A 19,101-nucleotide genomic window follows, 5' to 3' on the forward strand; every position below is an offset into this window, starting at 1 on the left:
CTTCATTATCACTTGAAAATTTCAAAGTTGAGATTGATAGATTTTTGTTAGACATGGGTCTCGTACACAGTTGTTTCGAGCTGGGCAAATGTTTCTGATCAGTCGGCTACGAAGCAGTTGAATTGCCTGGTCCCTTTGCCACAGGACCCATGTGCTTGTTTGATTCGAGCACTGCCCCACCACCTACAAACACCATAACTAGACAGTGGTGAACCGCAGGATTTTGTCAGCTCAACCCAACTCGCAGAGTAAGCGCAGGCTCCAAAAACACATCTAAAAACTGTCAGTTGCCTAAGTCTATTCATCTGCGACAGAACAAGAAGTCCCAATTAGCAGAGTGCAGATGTTACTAAGCCAGACACCCCTCAATACTGTTCAGAGAGGCCTCAGTGACACAGACACAGGCACACACCTCTCAGAACGACGAATGGGTAATTTCAGTCCAGAATAATTCTCAATCCATCTTTCCTGTTACCACGGTGACATGAGAACCAGTCCCAGAGATCATTATGTAAATTGCGCCATTCTTTGACCACAGTCTGTGAAACCACACAATGTGCACCAACACAGGTCATTCAATTGAGTTCAAGTTGCCAATCGGAGCCATTTCGCAAATTAAGTGTGTGGATAAAGAGAGGGGCAGCCGCAGGCTAACAGACAGGAAACCAGGCTCCCAAACTCCAGCTTTCTCTCCTGTTCGCTGCGCTCTTCAACACATTTCCCCCCCCCCCCCCAACCTCCCAAACCAATTGCTTCAGTTTCTCAGTTAACCCCATATATCTCAATTCACAAAGTTTAGATTCAGAGCAGAATTACAAAAGTGGCAAAGCAAAATTTAAAATCAGGACAGCAATGTTCTCAGCACTCTATCTGCATTTATATAGCGTCTCCAAAGTATCCTATGTGCAGTGATTGTAAGGAGGTCAGCCAGCTGGACATCAGAACACCAGTGGCCTGACTGGGACTGTTAATCTGGTGCAGTTGGGAAGACCTGGTTGACAGATAAAAAGAGGGAACAGAGACGCTGGCACTCACAGCTGACTTTGAAGACGGATATAACTAAAGGTCTGTCAGTGATTAAACAAGGAGGTGACTTGATGAAAGGGTACGGGCCTCTATGGAGTTAGTTCACTCAACTGCATCCCAGAGGGTCATCCTACGTGTTGTTCAGCCTCCCAGCTTCAATCAATGACACAGCAGTGAGGCGGCCAGAGGGAGGGGTGCAGTTGGATTTAGACCAGGATCAGACTTTGCGATCACAATGAACAAAGTCTGTCTGCACCATCCTCAGAAGACAGACCTAAACAACCCTCCCCCGGGACAAGCTCCCTCAGTAACAGGCAGTGCATGGTCAGTAACACCACTGAGAAATGGACTCCGAGGCAGTAAGGTCCACAGATGCTGGAAGCCAGCAGGTAAGTCAATGTTTTAGGCTGAAGTCCAGACAAAGGGTTTTGACCTGAAACATTGACTTCCCTGCTGCTCGGATGTTGTCTGACCTGCTGGGCTTTTCCAGCCTCACACCTATAGACCAAGGAGGAGTCAACTCCTTCAAGAGCAGAAAAATCCAACATCCCAACAAGAAACTTATTCCAGGCGACACAGTCATTGAATCAAAAAGCACAGGGCGCCTGTTGCCATTCGGCCTGCTAGATCTGTGCCAGCTCTTAGAAGCTGCAATCCAATTGTTTTCAGTCTCCAGGAAACATCTCCCTTCAGAAATAATCCATTCAATTTTCTTCAGAAAGTGACCATGGCCTCTACATCCACTAGTATAACTTGCTGTGTAAAAAGAAGTTTACTGTCACCTCTCGTTCTCTGGTCACCATTTCTTTCAGAAAATTTCTGAAGAAGGGCCCAGACCCGAAACGTCAGCTTTCCTGCTCCTCTGATGCTGCTTGGCCTGCTGTGTTCATCCAGTTTCACACCTTGTTCTCTCAGATTCTCCAGCATCGGCAGTTCCTACTATAATCTGAGAAACGGGAATATTCTTCTCCCCCCCCCCCCAAGTCGAGGGCACAAAGTGATCTGTTTCTCTCCTCACGAATGTTTTCAGGCCAGCTAAATACTCCCAGCATTTTGGTGTTTTTCTTTCGGGTTCCACGCATCAGGAAATTCATGCTTTTGTTTTAAGATCCTTGTGGCTACCTTTCACCCCACATTTTCCCTTCTGCTCTTGGTCATGGAGCTCATTTACATCTTGAGGACGTTTATTCACTACAGTGAAGCAGAAGGAAAGCCAGGGTGTGTAGAAAACGAGGTGGTCGCTAGAGTTGGAGAAAGAGGGAGGTCCAGGTTTAAAACAATCTTTCCTGAAGCTCGTTAACTAACATCACAAATCAGTTTACTCAGGATTTTTGTGGGGGCAATGGTGACCTCCCTACCTCAGAGCCAGTAGGTCCAGGTTCAAGACCCATCTGCTCCAGAGGTGGGTTAGAACGTCACTGCACATGTCAATTAAAATAGACCTAGCCCATCCTACATTCGAGTTTGTAAGTTTATGTTGTGTGCAAACTGGCTGCTGTTTCTTACAAATGATGACTAATAGAAGAAGCTCCATCAGTTGTGAACTTCTTTATGACTTAAGGTTGTGGAGGAATCTATAAAAATGCAAGTTCATTCTTTTCTTCCCTTTCCACATGCAAGCTGCAACTTGCTACTGCCTAGAAACACACTTGCTGTGAAGAAAAATAGGCTTCCAGCCTAACCAGTCCCCGAGCGTCTAGCAGTGAAAAGTCCTGCTATCAAATGTGCAAACGCTGCAGTGTTTCACTAACATAGTCTTACCTTTATATTGCGCCAGAGGCTGTATCCCACAATACTCTCAGTAACAAAAACATGCATGTATTATCCAAGACTGCAGTCTTTCAAAAGAAAGATTAAGCTTGAAATAAATTCACAAAATTGTTTTCAGCGTCCTACTAAGACAGTCCCAGTACATTAAAATTTCTCAGTGCTCCATTGAGCTGATACTGGGGGCTGGCAAAAAGCTTGAAGCAGTTACTTTTTCTGTGTTAAATCAGCTACAGTCTTAAATCTGGGTCTGACAAATTTCAGAATCAAAGTGCAAGAGTAGGACCCTTGTGGCAGAGTGGTAGTGTCCCTATCTCTGAGCTAGGTGGTCAGGGTTCAAGCCTCATCTGCTCCAAAACACGTGCGATAAAATCTCTGGATAGGGTCGATTAGAACATAATGCATTGAAAAATGTTGTGGGTGACAATGATGCTAATAGTTTGATGACCCAGTGGTCATTAAGCTGTCACAGTCACAAAACCCTCAAAAAGGTTGGTTGAGGAAACTTGGGGCACAAGTTGCCTCATGAGTTACCCCATTGTAACAACCTCCTTCAACTACATCGGAGTCACACACCATAGACACAGACCCTTCAGTCCAAAAAGTCCATGCAGATCAAAACGCAGGTCTAATACATTGATCCCAAGGCAAATTAAAGGGACTGATGACAAATACAAGCCTTGACAGCAAAGCCACAATCAGAGAATGAAGTTCAGTAACCTGCAACATTGTCTGGCATCATCTGACATTTCATGATAAGTGACTGGGACAAGCTCTTGGTAATAAAGCAGGCCAGACAGGAATATGTGAGGACAAGTTGTTGAAGCCAAAAAAAAACCTATCTTTTGCTACAAATATCCTTCTTCAAATTTCAGTTGAAACAACAGGGTCATGGTAAACATTGCCCACCCTCTCTCTCCCCTCAGCACCTCCCATTGACATGGACTGTAACAACTCACAGACAAATACAGATCCATAGAAGTCCTCCAGTGCCTGGCAAGTGGATATTTTCTACAAAAATAATGTAGACTCGAGAAGGGAACAACACAAAGCACGGATAGCAACCATTCCATGAGAGGACAATGTTCCTATCAGGAACAGGAATCCTGGAAGATTTGCTCAAAAGGAATGGAAGGTGATCCCTGTTTGAGGGGGATCAGCACGGACAGATCCCAGGAATCTCAGATTTGTAGATCACAAGTATGCCATCTTTTAACTGTGGCCCTGTATGTTCTGATACACAGATTAGTAAAACAAGCTCTTTTGTTCCTTTCAAAAAGGAAAATGTACCATGAACAGGGCACACTGTTGTTCAGATAGTCAGCCCCAGTAGAAGAAAAGCTGTCAAACTGCACAAAGACAGATATCCAAATTCCCACTCCCCTTTCTGATGAAATAGTGCTTCATAACAATAACTGCCTGGCTCTAACTGATGGATAAAGGCTTAGTTAGTTCACACAATGCACCAAGTAAGGAGAATGGGACAGTGTTCAGGTTCCCAAGCTGTCACCTGGGGAGGGTCACTGAAATCAGTACTGGGGCAATCCCCACCCCGATTAGGATAAAGGGGCTCAATGCATGGTCACTACATTAACCAATAAGAGAGAGGTGGGGGAAAGAAAAAGGTGTCAAGGAGCCTTAAGAGGCTAAGTATATGGGCAAAAAGTTGACGGATGGCGTATAATGGGGGGGGGGGGGGGGGGGGGGGGAGAATGTGGAAAAACATGAATTTACCCACTTTGTATACTGTTTTTCTATTCTTCCTGCCAATTAGACAGCGCGCAAAAGACAGACAGAGAGACCGAGAGAGAGAGAGGAGAATTCCAACGTGCAGGAGGATGAGCGTCATGGTACATGAAACACAAATAGACGTCAATACAGCGTGCAACCGGGAAGACAGGTGGAACTTTGCTGTTTATTGCCAAGGGAGTGAAACACAAGCACAGTGAAGGTTGCACCGTGGTACAGAGTCTTGGTAACACCACATTTGGAGCACTGTGTATAGATTTAGCCTCCTTTTGCAATTGTAAGTTTTCCTGCCTTGTCCTGGACCCCCAAGAGGAAATAATTCCAGTGACAGCATCACAATCAAAATTCAAATTGGTTCCAGATCAGGTTAGTGAGGGAAAGGGCAGCAATTGGTAGCAGATTTTGCAATGCAGGCAAAAAGTGTACAAGCTTCCCAGATTGAACTTCCACTGTTGGATGTGACAAACTGCCCCTGGGGGGTGCACATCAATCCTCCCTACTGATCAAATCTTTGCCCAGATGATGATTGGAACAGGAAGGAAGCAGAACTGGAACAGGGAACAACTTTAAACAACATTCCACCCAAACTGCAAGGCCAATGACAGTGGCTTCAAAAATGGGCTGATTTTCTTGCCCAGGGTGGTGGATATTTCCAGCAGATGGTCAAAAGGAGGGGGCTGGGGGGATAAAACCCCAACAGTTTCCAAGTAAATGCCAGCAACAGGTGAGAGATAAGGTTGGGAACTGTTACATTTTTCTCTAAAATGTTGCGGTGACTGTTGTCAAAACATCAAGGAAACAGGAGGAGTGAAAAGGCTGATACACCAGTGATGCCAGAAATGCCGTGTATGCAACAAAAAAGGGTCAGGGCCAGGGGGAGGAAATAAAGGATGAGAATCTGCTCCAGCAAACACTTAACCCTTTCGAGCTAATATACAGAAGAGTGCTGGAGATCCAAGTGGGTCAGACAGCATCATTGGAAAAAAAAAGAGGAAGCTAACGTTGAGTCTGGTGGACTCAACATCAGCTCTGAAGAGTCAGCAAACTAACATTTTGAGTCTAGATTCCCCTCCATGGATAATGTCTGACCCACTTTGATCCGCAGCATTTTGTTTTCGCTCTGGATTCCGGCCTCTGCAATAATTTGTTCCTAGCTAGCTCTTTCACGGTGCTCTGTAAAGCAGCATCAGCTCCACAGGCTGTGAAAAAATATTCAAGTGAAGGATAAACGACAGCAAAAGGTGCTGCTAGAATCCAGAACCGCACCCCCAACACCTGCCAACTAAAAACTGAAGGTGCAGCAGAGGAAAGTCAGTAAGCACTCCAAAAGGTAGGTTGCTAAAACACCAGTTTTACCCTGTAGTCTCTTGGTCTTTATTAATCTCCGGCTGTGAGAGCAACAAACAGAAACAGAAGCATTGGAGTCGGGTATCTTACCCCCCCCCCCCCCCCCCCTTTAAAATGCTCTTCAAGGACTTCTGTCTTTATTGGGATGGGGTAAAAAGAGACAGACTTGCCAGATGGAGGAGGTCGTCATTTGACAGGATCACTAGGAAGATATCCAGATTAAAATACAACCCAGTTCCTGCGGGTTTGGGAGCATCCCTGGATCACCACACTACTTTGCATTTCACTAGAAACTAGAGTCGCAGACATGCAAATACACGTGCAGTGAAAGACACATCAGTCTGAGTGAGAAGATGAACGAGGAGAATGACACGGCTTAAAAATAAAGTTGGATAAACACCCTGTGAGCTGGCAAGGCCCATTACACTACACCCTCCATTAAGTGAATAAAAACAAGCCCCAGAGCGCTGGTGGTCACACTCCTGCTCCACAATTATCAGCACTTTCCACTGTCTAGCACCATTTCAAGTGCTCACTTCAGTGCTCCCGTCAAAAAGCACACTGAAACCTATCTGCCCTTACACTCATTAAGAACAGCGAAGTGAACCAGAGTATATGTAGGTGTGGGGGAGGGATAGGAAAAGTGGAGAAAAATGAGATGAGCCCAGCCTCCAACTCCCGCTCCCCCCCAACCCAAGCGAACATATACACTGGAATAATTCTTGCAGACATGTCATTTATGTCGTTGGCGTTTATGATGCCACTAGGGAGAAGAATCAAAGCAGCGAGCGGTCTGTTTGTTAAAGCTAAGGAGACTCCAACAGCCAATTCAATTAATAGCCATAAATCGCATCTATAAACGATATCCTTTCATGCCGAAAAAATGTCAAAGTACTTTGTGCAATGATCTACTTTGTGTACACAAGTCACGGGAGATCATTATGGTTCAGTGGTTAGCACTGCTACCTCTCTTGCCAGAGACCCACCCTCGGGCGACTGTCTGTGTGGAGTTTGCACATTCTCCCCACGGTCTGAATAGGTTTCCCTCCAGGTGCTCCAGTTTCCTCCTGCAGTCCAAAGATGTGTAGGTTAGGTGGATCGGCTGTGGGAATTGTAAGGTTACAGGGATAGGGTGGGGCCTGGCTGGAATGTTCTTTGAAGGGTCAGTGTGGACTCAATGGGCCGAACGGCCTGCTTCCACACCGCAGGGATTCCATTCTTCACGGAGTAATTTTCCTTCAGAGGCCAGGCCAAAGTCAGGCTCTGTCTCCATCAAATCCCACCAGATCTCAGCAGACACACTGCTCCTGGATTCCCATTAATAACTGCGTCACCGAAACACACCATCCGGACAAGTTGCTGTTTGTGGAAGCTTGCTGTGCACAGACTACTTACTGATTTTCCATCTCACAGCAGTGACTAGAAATCAATTCAAAAACTAATTAATTTGTGAGAAATCCTTTAATAATATTGATCAATTTTCATCAGGAGGGTCAGAATATTTTTTAGGAAAGGAATCACTTTGGAGACCAAGAGCCACACAATGTGTGATCAATAATAAACAGCACCACCCACCAAACACACACAGAACTGTGACTCTTTCCATCTTAGAAAGAAAGGGAGGGTGAGAGGATGGCAATGGTGTCTCGGTAACATCAATGGACCAGGAATCCAGAGATCCAGGTTAACGTATGAGGACAGGGGTTTAAATCCCACCAGAGCAGAGGGTGAAACGTGGACTCAGTAAGAATCGGGAAGACAGAACTGTTTTAATGCTGGCCACATCACCACTGTCAACTATGGTTCACACTCTGTCTGGTTCACTAAATATCCGTGAGAGAAAGGCATCTGCCATCCTTACCCAGTCTGGCCTACAGGTGACTCCAGACCCACAGCAATGTGGTTGACTCTGGGCAATAAACCCTGAGTCAGCCAGAGATGCCCCAATTCCATGAATTATTTTTATCTGTAAAAGGCCACAGGCACAAAACCCAAGAGATTGTCACTCACCCACTGGACAGAACGGAAATCACCGAGATAGGCAAGTTATCACATTTCTGCAGCATATAAATCGTCCTACTCATTGAGGCCATTTTCTGTTAAAGATATCCAGATTTGGAGCCCCAGTCTGCCCCTTCAGATCACTGTTCAATTTTATACCCCATACCAAATCAAATATTTATCAAATTTCTTCTTCAAAATGGTGCCATTTAAGTATGTCACTGCCCTCTCTGGGAGCACATGAACTTTTAGGTTCTAAACAAAACATACACAGTCAGATGAGAACAGTCAAAAAAAAAATCCTACTGTGTGAGCCAAATCTACAGAATAGACATTGGAACAATGCCATCCCATTCCCACCACATTTGATGGACTGGACAGCTCAGATTGAAGCCTACTCTCACTTACATAGCCAGAAATTTTCCTCATCAGAGATGTACAGCACGGAAACAGAATCTTCCATCCAACTCGTCCCTGCTGACCAGGTATCCTAAATTAATCTAGTCCCATTTGCCAGAATTTGGCCCATATCCCTCTAAACCCTTCCTATTCATGTACCCATCCAGATGCCTTTTAAATATTGTAATTGCACCAGCCTCCACCACTTCCTCTGGCAGCTCATTCCATATGAACACCACCCTCTGCATGAAAAGTTGCCAGTCAGGCCTTTAAAATCTTTCCCCTCTCACCTTAAACCCAAGCCCTCTAGTTTTGGACTCTTCAACTCCAGGGAAAAGACCTTGTCTGTTCACCCTATCCATGCCCCTCATGGTTTTATAAATCTCTATAAAGGTCACCCCTCAGCCTCTGACACTCCAGGGAAAATAGCCCCAGCCTATGCAGCCTCTCTCTATGGCTCAAACCCTTCAATTCTGGCAACATCCTGGTGAGTCTTTCCTGAAAACTTTAAGTTTCACGACATTCTTCCTATAGGAGGGAGGCCGGAATTGCACACAATTAGCCAAAAGTGGCCTGTGTAGCCAGAAAATGGCCTCTTGAAAATATACAAGTGTAACGTCAACTTCAGCCCTGAGATCTCTCGACACATCCAGCCCTATGACCCTCAATTTTCAGTGCCCCTCCACTGGTGGCCATGCATTCAGCTGCCTGGGGACAAAAATCTGGAATCCACTCACGCATCACCTCAAACCAAAAACAACTTTTTTTTGGAAGCTCCATCACTTGGATGAGTTTTATGGGCTGTTTGTGCCCACATCTTGGCATCAATGTCACGGTTTGTTTGATGGCCTGCTCTGGAGTACTGTGTCCAGTTCTGATCACCCTGCTATATTAAACTGGAGAGGTTTCAGAAAAACCAGGATGTTGCAGGGAATGGAGGGTTGGAGCTATAAGGAGGAGAGGCTGGATATGCCGAGACTCTCTCTCCCCTAACCCCATGAGGGTGCAGGTTGAAGGGTGACCTTATACAAGCTTATAAAATCATGCAGTGTATAAATAAGGCAAATGGCAAAAGATTTTTTCTCTGGGGTGGGGGGGACTTCAAAACTATGCCCCTAGTTTTAAGGTGAGAGAGGAGAAAGATTTAAAAATAAAAAAGCACAGGAGGGACAACTTTAATTTTCCAAAAAACACAGACAGCAGTTAGTGTGTGGAAGGAACTGCTGAAGAAAGTAGTGGATAGGAGGTACAGTTGTAACATTTAAAAGACATTTGGATAAGTACGTGAATAGGAAAAGGTTTGAGGGATATGGGCCAAATGCAGGCAAATGGGACTAGTTTAGTTTGGGAACATGGTTGCATGAACTAGATGGACCAAAGGGTCTGTTTCCGTGCTGTATGACTCTACTATATTCAAAAAAGGTGAATTAAAAGGCAAGTATTGTGCTAAAAACTGTTTTATAGGGACGGGATTGGAATTGAAAAATGGGAACAAGATATTACTATTTAAAGCATTGCAGGATGCCTTTAAGAGTTAGTAACTTTGCCAGCAGTTTTATCTTACAACATCCACATGTAATGTGAGAAATGCAAAGAATCTCAATTGCTGCTTAAACACAGGAGAACCAAAAGGTTGGAAAAAGACAGAGAACAAACTGACAGAGGTCTGGCGTTGAATGAGGGACACCAAGTCTTTCATTGACTATTCCTGGCCACTTCCAAGGCGGCCACCAGCCGATTGGGCACAACCTCACTTGAAAGTCTCAAGTTTCACTCACACTTGCTGTTCTTGTTACCAGCTCATGTTCTCTCCCATAGCCATTAACACAAACCAACATGCACCCCCTGTCGACCCTGGATCTCAAATCCCACCTGAAGCTCAGACTGAAACAATCCCACAAGACAGAAAAGAGCAGACAGGCAGTATTGCACATCCCTGGCAGAGCCAGGGTTGAGCACAGACAGACAGCTCTGAGGAAGGGTGACTTGCCCTGAAACATTAAACTCGGATTTCTCTCCACAGATACTGCCAGGCTTGCTCAGCTTTTCCAACAATGTTTGGCTCAAATTCAGACAGACAGGTTTGGAAGATAACACACCATTTGAAATATTCACCACCCCCAGCCCGCACACTCCCCATGACACGGAGCTCCTTCGATTCTGGGACTGACTGCAAACCTCATCCCAGAGCGTCACCCCCACCCTCAAACTCTCTCTGTCTCTTAAATCTCTGTGCTGTTCCAATCCTAACCTCTTTCACACCTCCAGTTTTCACCATTCAATCATTAGGCTCTGATTTCAGCCATCCAAGCTCCTAGGATTACCTCCTGCACCCTTAAATCCACCAAACCTTTGGCCAGGCACGCTAGTGCCTCATGTGGTTCAACTTCTGGTGAAGTGCTTTGGGATTTGTTACTACTTTTAAAAAAAAAGGTGCTACTGAAATGCAAGTTGCTGATGTTTACGAGGATAAGCCATTTTTATCCCATGATAACGGTGGAGAAATCCTGCTGGATTCACAAATTCAGGCCTCTGGGAGGGACCAATTTAACAAGAACAACTGAAGAGTAACAGCACCCAAGGGGAGTTTAGGATTTTCTGCATCAACACCATCCCCCCACCACCCCCCACCCCCCGCCCCCCCACAAACAAACCCCGACGACACAAACCAGAGAGTAAACAGTAGCACACACCCAACCCCCGGGTCACCCTATGCAATAGCACTCAGCAATATAATTGCACTTTCATCTTCGCTCATCTGTTTGCCACACGTTAAGGCATAGGAATGAAACTTTCTTACCCAACACGAACATCACATCTAAAGACCGAGCCAGCCTTGCAGTACTGAAGGAATACCGCATTGCTAGGGACACAGCTCCCGTGGAACATAAAACCAAGGCACTGGTAACTGTCGGTGGGTGAGATATTGGTTTGAACACTCGAGGTCATGGATTAACAACAGATCAATTACCAGATTTAAATTGGTTTAATGCTCCTAGGTTAGAAGACAGGGACAGAGAGCGAAGGATTTTAACAAGTCCAGTGTTAATTTTCGCCTACACTCAATTTCATCCATTCCTCCCGGGGACAAAGTTGTTCCTGCCCCCCCAGAGTCAGTTCACAACTACTTGTGGGATCTTGCTGAGAGAGACACTGCAGCCCCCATTTTCCTAACAGCGACTGAATGTGTACAGAGGGAACTTCAAAACGTTGTTTGAGTGATTGGAAATGATATAAAACACTGAGCGCTCACTTGGGCACTCCAGGTGATCTCACAGCTCCCATGTTTTGGAACTCGGTCAGTCAGTCTAATGTCAATGATCAGTAAATGCTGGGAGACATAAGTGACACAATTCCTGCAATCCAGGGACTATATTTGAAACGTACATTATAAAATTGAAAACACAAGTTACTTTTTAAAAAATTCTCAAAAAGTGAGGCAATAAAGTTAATCGTTCCCACACATCACACAATTAGATTTGTCAAGTCTGACTCATTACAGTCCTGAAGCCTGGGCTTAGGTCAGCTTACATAAACTAAAAATTTCAAAATGCTCGAAACATTTTCAAAAAAAAAGAGAAAGGGACGTCTTCTTAGAATGAAAAAAAAATCAACCATTTTGGACCAAATGTGGAGAGTTGGAAATCTTTTGATTTCTGTTCCCCAGAGGGCTGTGGATACGGAGATATTTCAATACAGAGAACAATGGATCATTTTTGGAATCTGGGAGAGCTGAGGCAAGAAAAAAGTGAAACACAGACAGGCAGGCCTTCCACTTGTGAGAAAGCCTCTAACCAAGGAAGGCACAGATTAAGAAGGGGGATCTCTCACTGAAGCTGGAGAGGAGGCAAAACTATGTTTCTCTCAGTGTTGTGACTGTGCAAGTCTCTTAGCCTCAGGCAGTAACAGAGCCAGAATCTTTAAACATTTTTAAGAAGGCCAAAGTAGCTGGATTCTTGACAAAGAAGTCAAAAAGTAACCCCAGACAGGAGTGAATGTGAAGTAGTGACTACAAACAGATTAGCCTTAATCTTACTGAATGGCAGAGCAAGCTTGAGGGATCAAATGGGCGTCTGCTCTTTTCTTACTACGATGGCTGGATGTCCTAAAGGCCAGGAAAAGGTGCTCCACAACTGCTAGTATTGTGGGGGAAAACAGGAAGAGAAATATCAGTACAAACCCATCCTTTCTCCATATCAGCACATGGGCCAATGGACACAACAGTCAAGTACCCGAACCGGTGTACACCAGCTTTAGGCAAAGGAAGGGAATGGTTCCAGAGACACTGAACAATGGACCTTTCAACAACTGTCCACACAAGACCTCCTTTAACAAAGAATTCTTCACTTATGTACAATGACAGGATTTCACATTGAGCTAGGAGCATTTAGAGAGAAAAGTGACTGTTTCTGTTAGACAACACCCATCATACACTCCACCAGTAACCATGGCGACATGCTGGGAAACAACATATTACAAGGCCAGTTGCAGGCTGGGAGATTCCAGCCATAAAAATGCTCATTAGCTCAGTTAATCTGCACTCCAACACAAAACAGCACCAGTGAAGGCCATTGCAAAAGCCAAAATACCATACAACTATTATTATTATTCAAAACAAATCCTTCAGCTCTGTTAAAGAAACAAGACGAACAGAATTCTTGTCATTCTTGCTTCATTGTTTTCTTGATCTTCACAGAGAAAGCTTCTTTTGTTTAGACAAGGCAAGGCTACCAGTTCTCAGAGAGTTGTAAAGGCTGGTGGAGGTAACAGAGACAGGGAAGGTTGTGGGAGCTGAAGGAGGTTAGAGATAGGAAGGGAGCAAGGCCATTGGGAGGACTGGGGAAGAAGATGAGAGAAAATAGGACCATCAGACTGAGCCTTTCTCATGGGTTGTTTATGATTAACACAAAACTGCCAAAAATAACCTTGAACTAACAGAAGCTAGCTCGTGGAAATAGACAAGGAGGTGGAGGGGGATGATTCCTATTCTGCAGTTATAATTACAACCAAATGGATCACAAGTGCACAAGTTATCACAACACAGAGAGCTTGGTCTTAATGTACACCTTCCACCCCTCTACAAATCAAAAACTAAACACTGAGAAACCAGTGACAAAGTTCCAACTGAGCTTGTTCAGAGGGATAACACTGGGATAGAGCAGCTACATGTACACCAGGCTCCAACTCACTGTGACTACCGTTGAAAAAATTCCACAAGAAAGAAATCTGAACCTCAAAACTACACACTTCATAACAATAAAATCAACACCATCCTTGATTCTTAGCTGGAAGTTTATTTTTGAAGCTTCATCCTTGGGACTGTGGTCAGCAAAGCCAGCATTTTACAGGCCACCCCTTAACGTCCTCATGCTGCCTAAAACCAAGGGGCCTGGTTGGCCGTTACAGAGGGGAATCCAGAGTTAAATCAGTTCGCTGTGGGTCTGGAGGAGTCATGTGTTGGCCAAACCAGGCAACAAACAGAGATCTTTCTGAAAGGAGGATTGTGAACCAGGTGGAGTTTCTACTGCACTCTACTGGTTTCGGGCTCAGGACCGAGGGCCTGCAGTATTGCTAGGTATTCCAAACTTACAGTCGCAAAGTCAAACCAAAAACCCTGCTTGTCTTTGAAGTGAATGGTAAGATCCCATGGTGCTACTTTCATAGAGAAGCAGAGTTCTTCCTGGCGTCCAGGTAAATGTTTATCTCTTGACTGCACAAGAAAAAAAAAGTTGGTGAAGGCAGATTAACAAGTAATTTATCACACTGCTGTTCACCTCCAATTGGTTACTTTGTAAATAATTCATTGCAGACTGTGAAAACATTGTTTAAAAGTGTAGTGCCTTCTCCCTGTTGTTGTCGTCACACAGTTGCAAAGGTGGTAGCTGCAGTGAGTGATCAGTGAACAAATTCCACTCAATTCACACCGTGTGCCAAGTTGGCAGAGCCTCGATCAGGAATCCAACAATCCGCCTCAGCATCCCAGGCCGCCCTGCACCGTCCACTCCCTGTCGAGCTCCTTTTGCAGCTGCACATGGGGTCAGGAAGTCAAACAGCAGGAGACGTTGGAACTTTGACAGAGTGGCAGCTCGGCAGGGATTGAGAACTTGCATTCTTGTGGTGGTCTCCACGGTGCAGTGACCTTGTGAAGCCAGCAAAGTGTAGTCATCGTCACAATGTAGAAAACACAGGAGCTGATTTACATGAAGCAAGCTCCCAGGAAATGTAATAATACTCTGGATAATCTGCTCTTTCAGCCCTGCCACCCATCCCAAAAAAAATGTTGATTGAGGAAAATAGAGCTCTGGGGAGAACTATGCTGTCCTTCAAAACAAAACATTCCCATCGGTGCAGCAAAATGGTCCAGATTCCAGCCAACAGTTCAAAGAATGATCAGCGGTCAGTTCAGTCACTTCTCCAGGTAACTCTTGAACCACTGCTTTTAAAAAAGGCCACAGCAATACTAGCAAAAAAAAACAATGGTAGCCAAAACAAGAGTCTGGACTGATCCAATGATCTTCACTCTAACAGGCACATACCCCCATCCTGATACAATCTTATCTGCTGAACACATCACATTCCAACACAGCCCTCGCATTTTTCCCTTGAAGTCATTTCAGATCTGTGCCAGAGGGAGAAACATTAAGGAAAAACACAGCTAAAAAGAAGAGAAGGATACCAGAGAAAGCTGGAGACAAACACAGTTGAGAAGGAGAAATGTGCCACACAAAAGGGGCAGGAAACACACTCAAGATTGAAAACATCAGATTAATTTGACGTCCACCAGTTTTCAAATACACTGCATCAATAATCCTTATCAACAAAGCCAAGGGTTCTCCAAACTCAGAGCTGATGGAATAACCGCCCTGCAATTATAGTTACAGATGGCTACACGGTGAAAACAAAATTTTTCACTGCTGTAGGGTCTGTGCTTGTGTCTTATGTATGTGAGAGAGCAGGAAAGCAGCCTGAGCAGGTCAGGAGCGATAGCAGCTGAACAAGTGCTTGAATATTGCTGGAGGCTTGACTATTTAGACAGAGCCACTGAGGAACACACCCCACATAAAGACACAGCTATAAAGCAAACTGAGAGGAGTCTCATTTTGGATTCCTGCCCTCATTTTTTTTGGCCGATAAGCCTCCTCTCTTTGCCTGGCCAGATATAAAAACAAGCTAGTATAATTCCCTTTTTAAAGTGGAGAGAGTAAAGGACAAGTACAATTGTCCCAAAAAAGAGCTGGTTTATCTTTTTATTCATGAAACATCCTCTCATTAATTTTAAATGGCTTTGACATTGAAAGGATGATTGAGTTTTTGTGAAGAATATATGAAGTTGGGGCTGATCCCTTCAAAAGCCTGCTTGGGAGAGACAAAGGAGCACCGTCCCTTTAAGATTACCCAAGTTTCACATTACCTCCAATTAGTCACACACAATGCTGCAGAGATACTTGGGAAAGCAGGACTGACAGATGTTTAAATTGGAACAGTGCAGAGTGAGCTCTCTTTAAGAAGTGGAGCTGTACCAGTCAGAAGCAGATTGCAGCCCCAACTTGTGGCACAGAGTGGAACTGCCATCCACAACTCACAAAACACACGTTGCATCCAAACTATTCAAAACAAGCCCCGAATTTCACCAACCCTGCAAAAACAGCGCACACAAAGACCAAATCAGATCCTCCATCTGTAGAATTAAGGGGATCAGTTTAAGAAGAACAGCCAAGCCATGAATTACAGCAATTCGTCTCCCCCTCCTAAAAAAAATCCCAAGTGTTCTTACCTGCTTATGCATCTCAATATTCAGGCCATAAGACATCTCGTAATACTGAAACAACAGAAGTTGTCATTGCATTAATTTACATTCTGGGATGTTTGAAAATCTCCCTGCAAATCAAAACTTCCTCATATTTGCCACTTGTCTGTTTTCTCTTTGTGTACTATTAATTTGTTTCCACCTGATTTATTTTTAAGATCCCCGCTTCCATTTCTGACTGCCTCCTTCTAATAAACAGCTGTGGTCATGGAAATGATAAATTGTTCACTCACAGACCACACGTGGACGGCATGTTTACCTTTACCAGGAAAGTCATGCAAATATTGATCACTCAGAGGTAAAAGGAGAGCTGAATGTTCAGCAACCAATGTTATTCCACCACAAAAAAATTAACTTCTCAGAGCTCAACGCTAAACTGTAATTTAAAGCATTTCCAAACAGATGAAATTCGGCAACAAATCCCCCACACAGATTATTTAAAAATCTCTGGAAATTAGCGTAACAGACGATTGAACAAGTTTGATTGAATTGGTGTGTGTGTGTCAATGGCTGTGTCATATCCTATTTTAATCAGCTCTGAATGAGGGCCAACAAATTTATTGACAAATGTTCACAGGGATTAAAGCAGGAACATCCCGTGGGGGGGGGGGGGGGGAGAGAAAGGGAAGAGACAATGACTGGAGAAGGGGGTGTGGTGAAAGAAAGACTTACCATAACATAATGACGCTGCATCTCTGTCTTTTCGTTTGCCAGTTTATCACATTCCATTTTTAAGCTGAAAAGAAATCGTAGAGGAAAAAGGATCAATTTCAAGGGGTTCAGGGAACCGAGACTATGTCAACACATTAACCAAACAATAAGCTGACATCACACGCTCTGAATAATTTAAAAGCTTGTTTACACGGCGTGTACTAACCTAAACAAAGCAAATAAATAGCTCACTGCTTCATTGCTCAATATTATCACTTTAAAATACAGCCTGCTTATTATCTAATGAATTGTAAATAGAAGGGGTGGAGGCAGAAAAATAGATTCTGGACGAGATGGAGGGAGTCGGACCGGATTCTGATCGCTCCTTCAATTGAACCAACTCAGTTTAAACGCCATCGACTTGACCCACCTGTGATACTGAGCTTGCAAAAACTGAAATTCTTCCTTGATCCGGTCGCAGGACTCGGCCACGGTGAATTTGAACGGTTGAGCAGGTTGATGAGGAGCCTGCAAGTACAACAGCATCTTTTTAAAAACAAAACCTCCTCTCCTCAGAATCAACAAACATCACTTAGTCGATGCCGACGCAATCAGGCGGTAGTTACGTGTAATGGCAACACAACAAAACTCACGGTGTTCAAGTTTAAGAGGATTGTTTGTATCCAAATAAAGAGAGAATGAAAGACACTTACCGGGTGCCTGCCTTGAGGATACATCTTTTAAACAACGTATCCCCGGTAGGGGAAGGGGGTAGGGAGTGGAGGGAAAGGAACCCCACTGCAGGGGGGGTGGTGGGAGAGAGAAAGACAGATACGATTCCAGCGATTGATGAACAAGATGCAAGCCCACAATACAAGAGAAAAGCTGTAAAGAGTCCACAGCCACGCCGCTCAGGATCAGAACCACTCCCAATGCTCCACAACAAAGCAGCAAGTCCTCCCGGGCCGCAGGCGACGGGGTTGTGTCTTTTTTTAAAAAAGAAGTCCCTTTGTGTTATAAGAGGAGGGGAGCTCCAACAGCACACTCTGGATTAAGGCAGATCATGGTACAACAGTCAGCAGCGTCTCCGGTGAACCATAGATTTGGTGGTGCGGGGGGGGGGGCGTGTGTGGAAACACAGAATGTATGTTTAAAAAAACAGCGACCGCTTCTCCTCACAGACAGACAGAAAAGTCACGATTCAGTTTCCTAAAAAGAATGGCAGCGAGGTCCCGAGGGAGAAGGCAGCGAAACAGGGGGGGAATAGTATGTCCACTTTGGGAAGGTGCGGCAGGGCAATCGGGAAGTTTGAGCCGGGATCCAGGCTCCTTCCTGCTGCTCCTCCACCTCCTCCTCCTGGACGATCGAAGCTTCAGCAGCCGAGGAAACGGGCTCGGAGTTACGGGGCGACAGCGAATCCCAGACCCGCAAGCCTCGACGGAGAGATCATGATCGCTTCTTCCGCGGGTGATGGAAAGGGGGGAGTGGGTGGGGGTCGAGGAGGAAGGGAACACACACACACAAAAACAAATAAAACGAAACAGCGGCGAAGAGGAAATCGCAATAATCTTCAATGAAGTTCAGCGGCGAATTGTTGCAATTGACAAGATCCCAAGGCGATTTCTCTCCTTCCACCGATTACCTTGTAATTGCAATTCTATTTTGCAACAATATTTGTTACTGTTGCTGTTTTGTAGCAAAAAAAGACGGTTTTTTTCTCTGCAAATTGGGAACGATCAGACGGAATGCCACACACAAACAGTGCCACAATCCACACCATGCGGCTTCCCCTTCCTTTGCTTTCCTATTGCTCTCTCTCTCTCTTTCTTTCTTTCTCCTTCCTTTCTTCTCCTCCGAAACTGCCCCGAGAGCCTGACCATATTTGGGTGGAAAGTAACCAACGTTCCGCGGGGCCGGGGCTTAGCCAATCGGACGCCCCCGAGGCCCACGTGGGGTGCGCCCGCCTCCTGGAAGGGGGGGGTGAGGATACACCGGCCAATCGGATCCACCGGGCCCTACCATTGGCCGGCGACCCCCGTCGTTGTCAATCAAAGCCGGACCCGGGCTCCGCCTCCCCGTCTGCTCTCGCCGAGCTGTCAATCAAACCCACGAGGGGCCGCCGTGGCTGTAGCGCTGACAAATGCCTTTGATTCTGCCTACTGCTTGCAAATAGCGACTGGAATGCTGCTTAATTAGTTTTGAATGTCTTTTCCCCCAACAGCTCAAACAATCTGTCAGTACCATGTGGTAGAAGGATCTGTGTGTGTGCGTGAGGGTTTTTTTTTGTTCTGGAGTTGGAGGAGGTGAGGGGAAGAGTGAATAGAAAATCTGAATTCTTTTTAATGTGTGTGTGC

At 45.0% G+C, this 19,101-nt stretch overlaps 1 protein-coding gene across 12 annotated transcripts in view; it reads right to left on the reverse strand.

Moving 5' to 3' along the window:
• The window catches only part of tle3a (TLE family member 3, transcriptional corepressor a), an 84,043-nt gene extending 65,415 nt beyond the window's left edge, over window positions 1-18,628 (reverse strand). For 11 of the 12 annotated variants that reach the window (XM_059639324.1, XM_059639323.1, XM_048562732.2 and 8 more), the window contains exons 1-4: window positions 17,461-18,627; window positions 17,178-17,275; window positions 16,769-16,832; window positions 16,064-16,108 (exon numbers count right to left, since the gene is read on the reverse strand). In XM_059639324.1, the coding sequence (XP_059495307.1) occupies window positions 16,064-16,108; window positions 16,769-16,832; window positions 17,178-17,275; window positions 17,461-17,484 (231 nt within the window). In that variant the 5' untranslated portion in view covers window positions 17,485-18,627. Of the gene's footprint in view, window positions 1-16,063; window positions 16,109-16,768; window positions 16,833-17,177; window positions 17,276-17,460 lie in introns of all 12 variants that reach the window. The other variant, XM_059639321.1, reaches the window with a different exon arrangement.
• Between the last annotated feature and the right edge of the window lie 473 nt (window positions 18,629-19,101).

The sequence above is a fragment of the Stegostoma tigrinum genome, chromosome 33 (assembly GCF_030684315.1).
Source record: "Stegostoma tigrinum isolate sSteTig4 chromosome 33, sSteTig4.hap1, whole genome shotgun sequence".
Taxonomy (NCBI): Eukaryota; Metazoa; Chordata; class Chondrichthyes; order Orectolobiformes; family Stegostomatidae; genus Stegostoma; species Stegostoma tigrinum.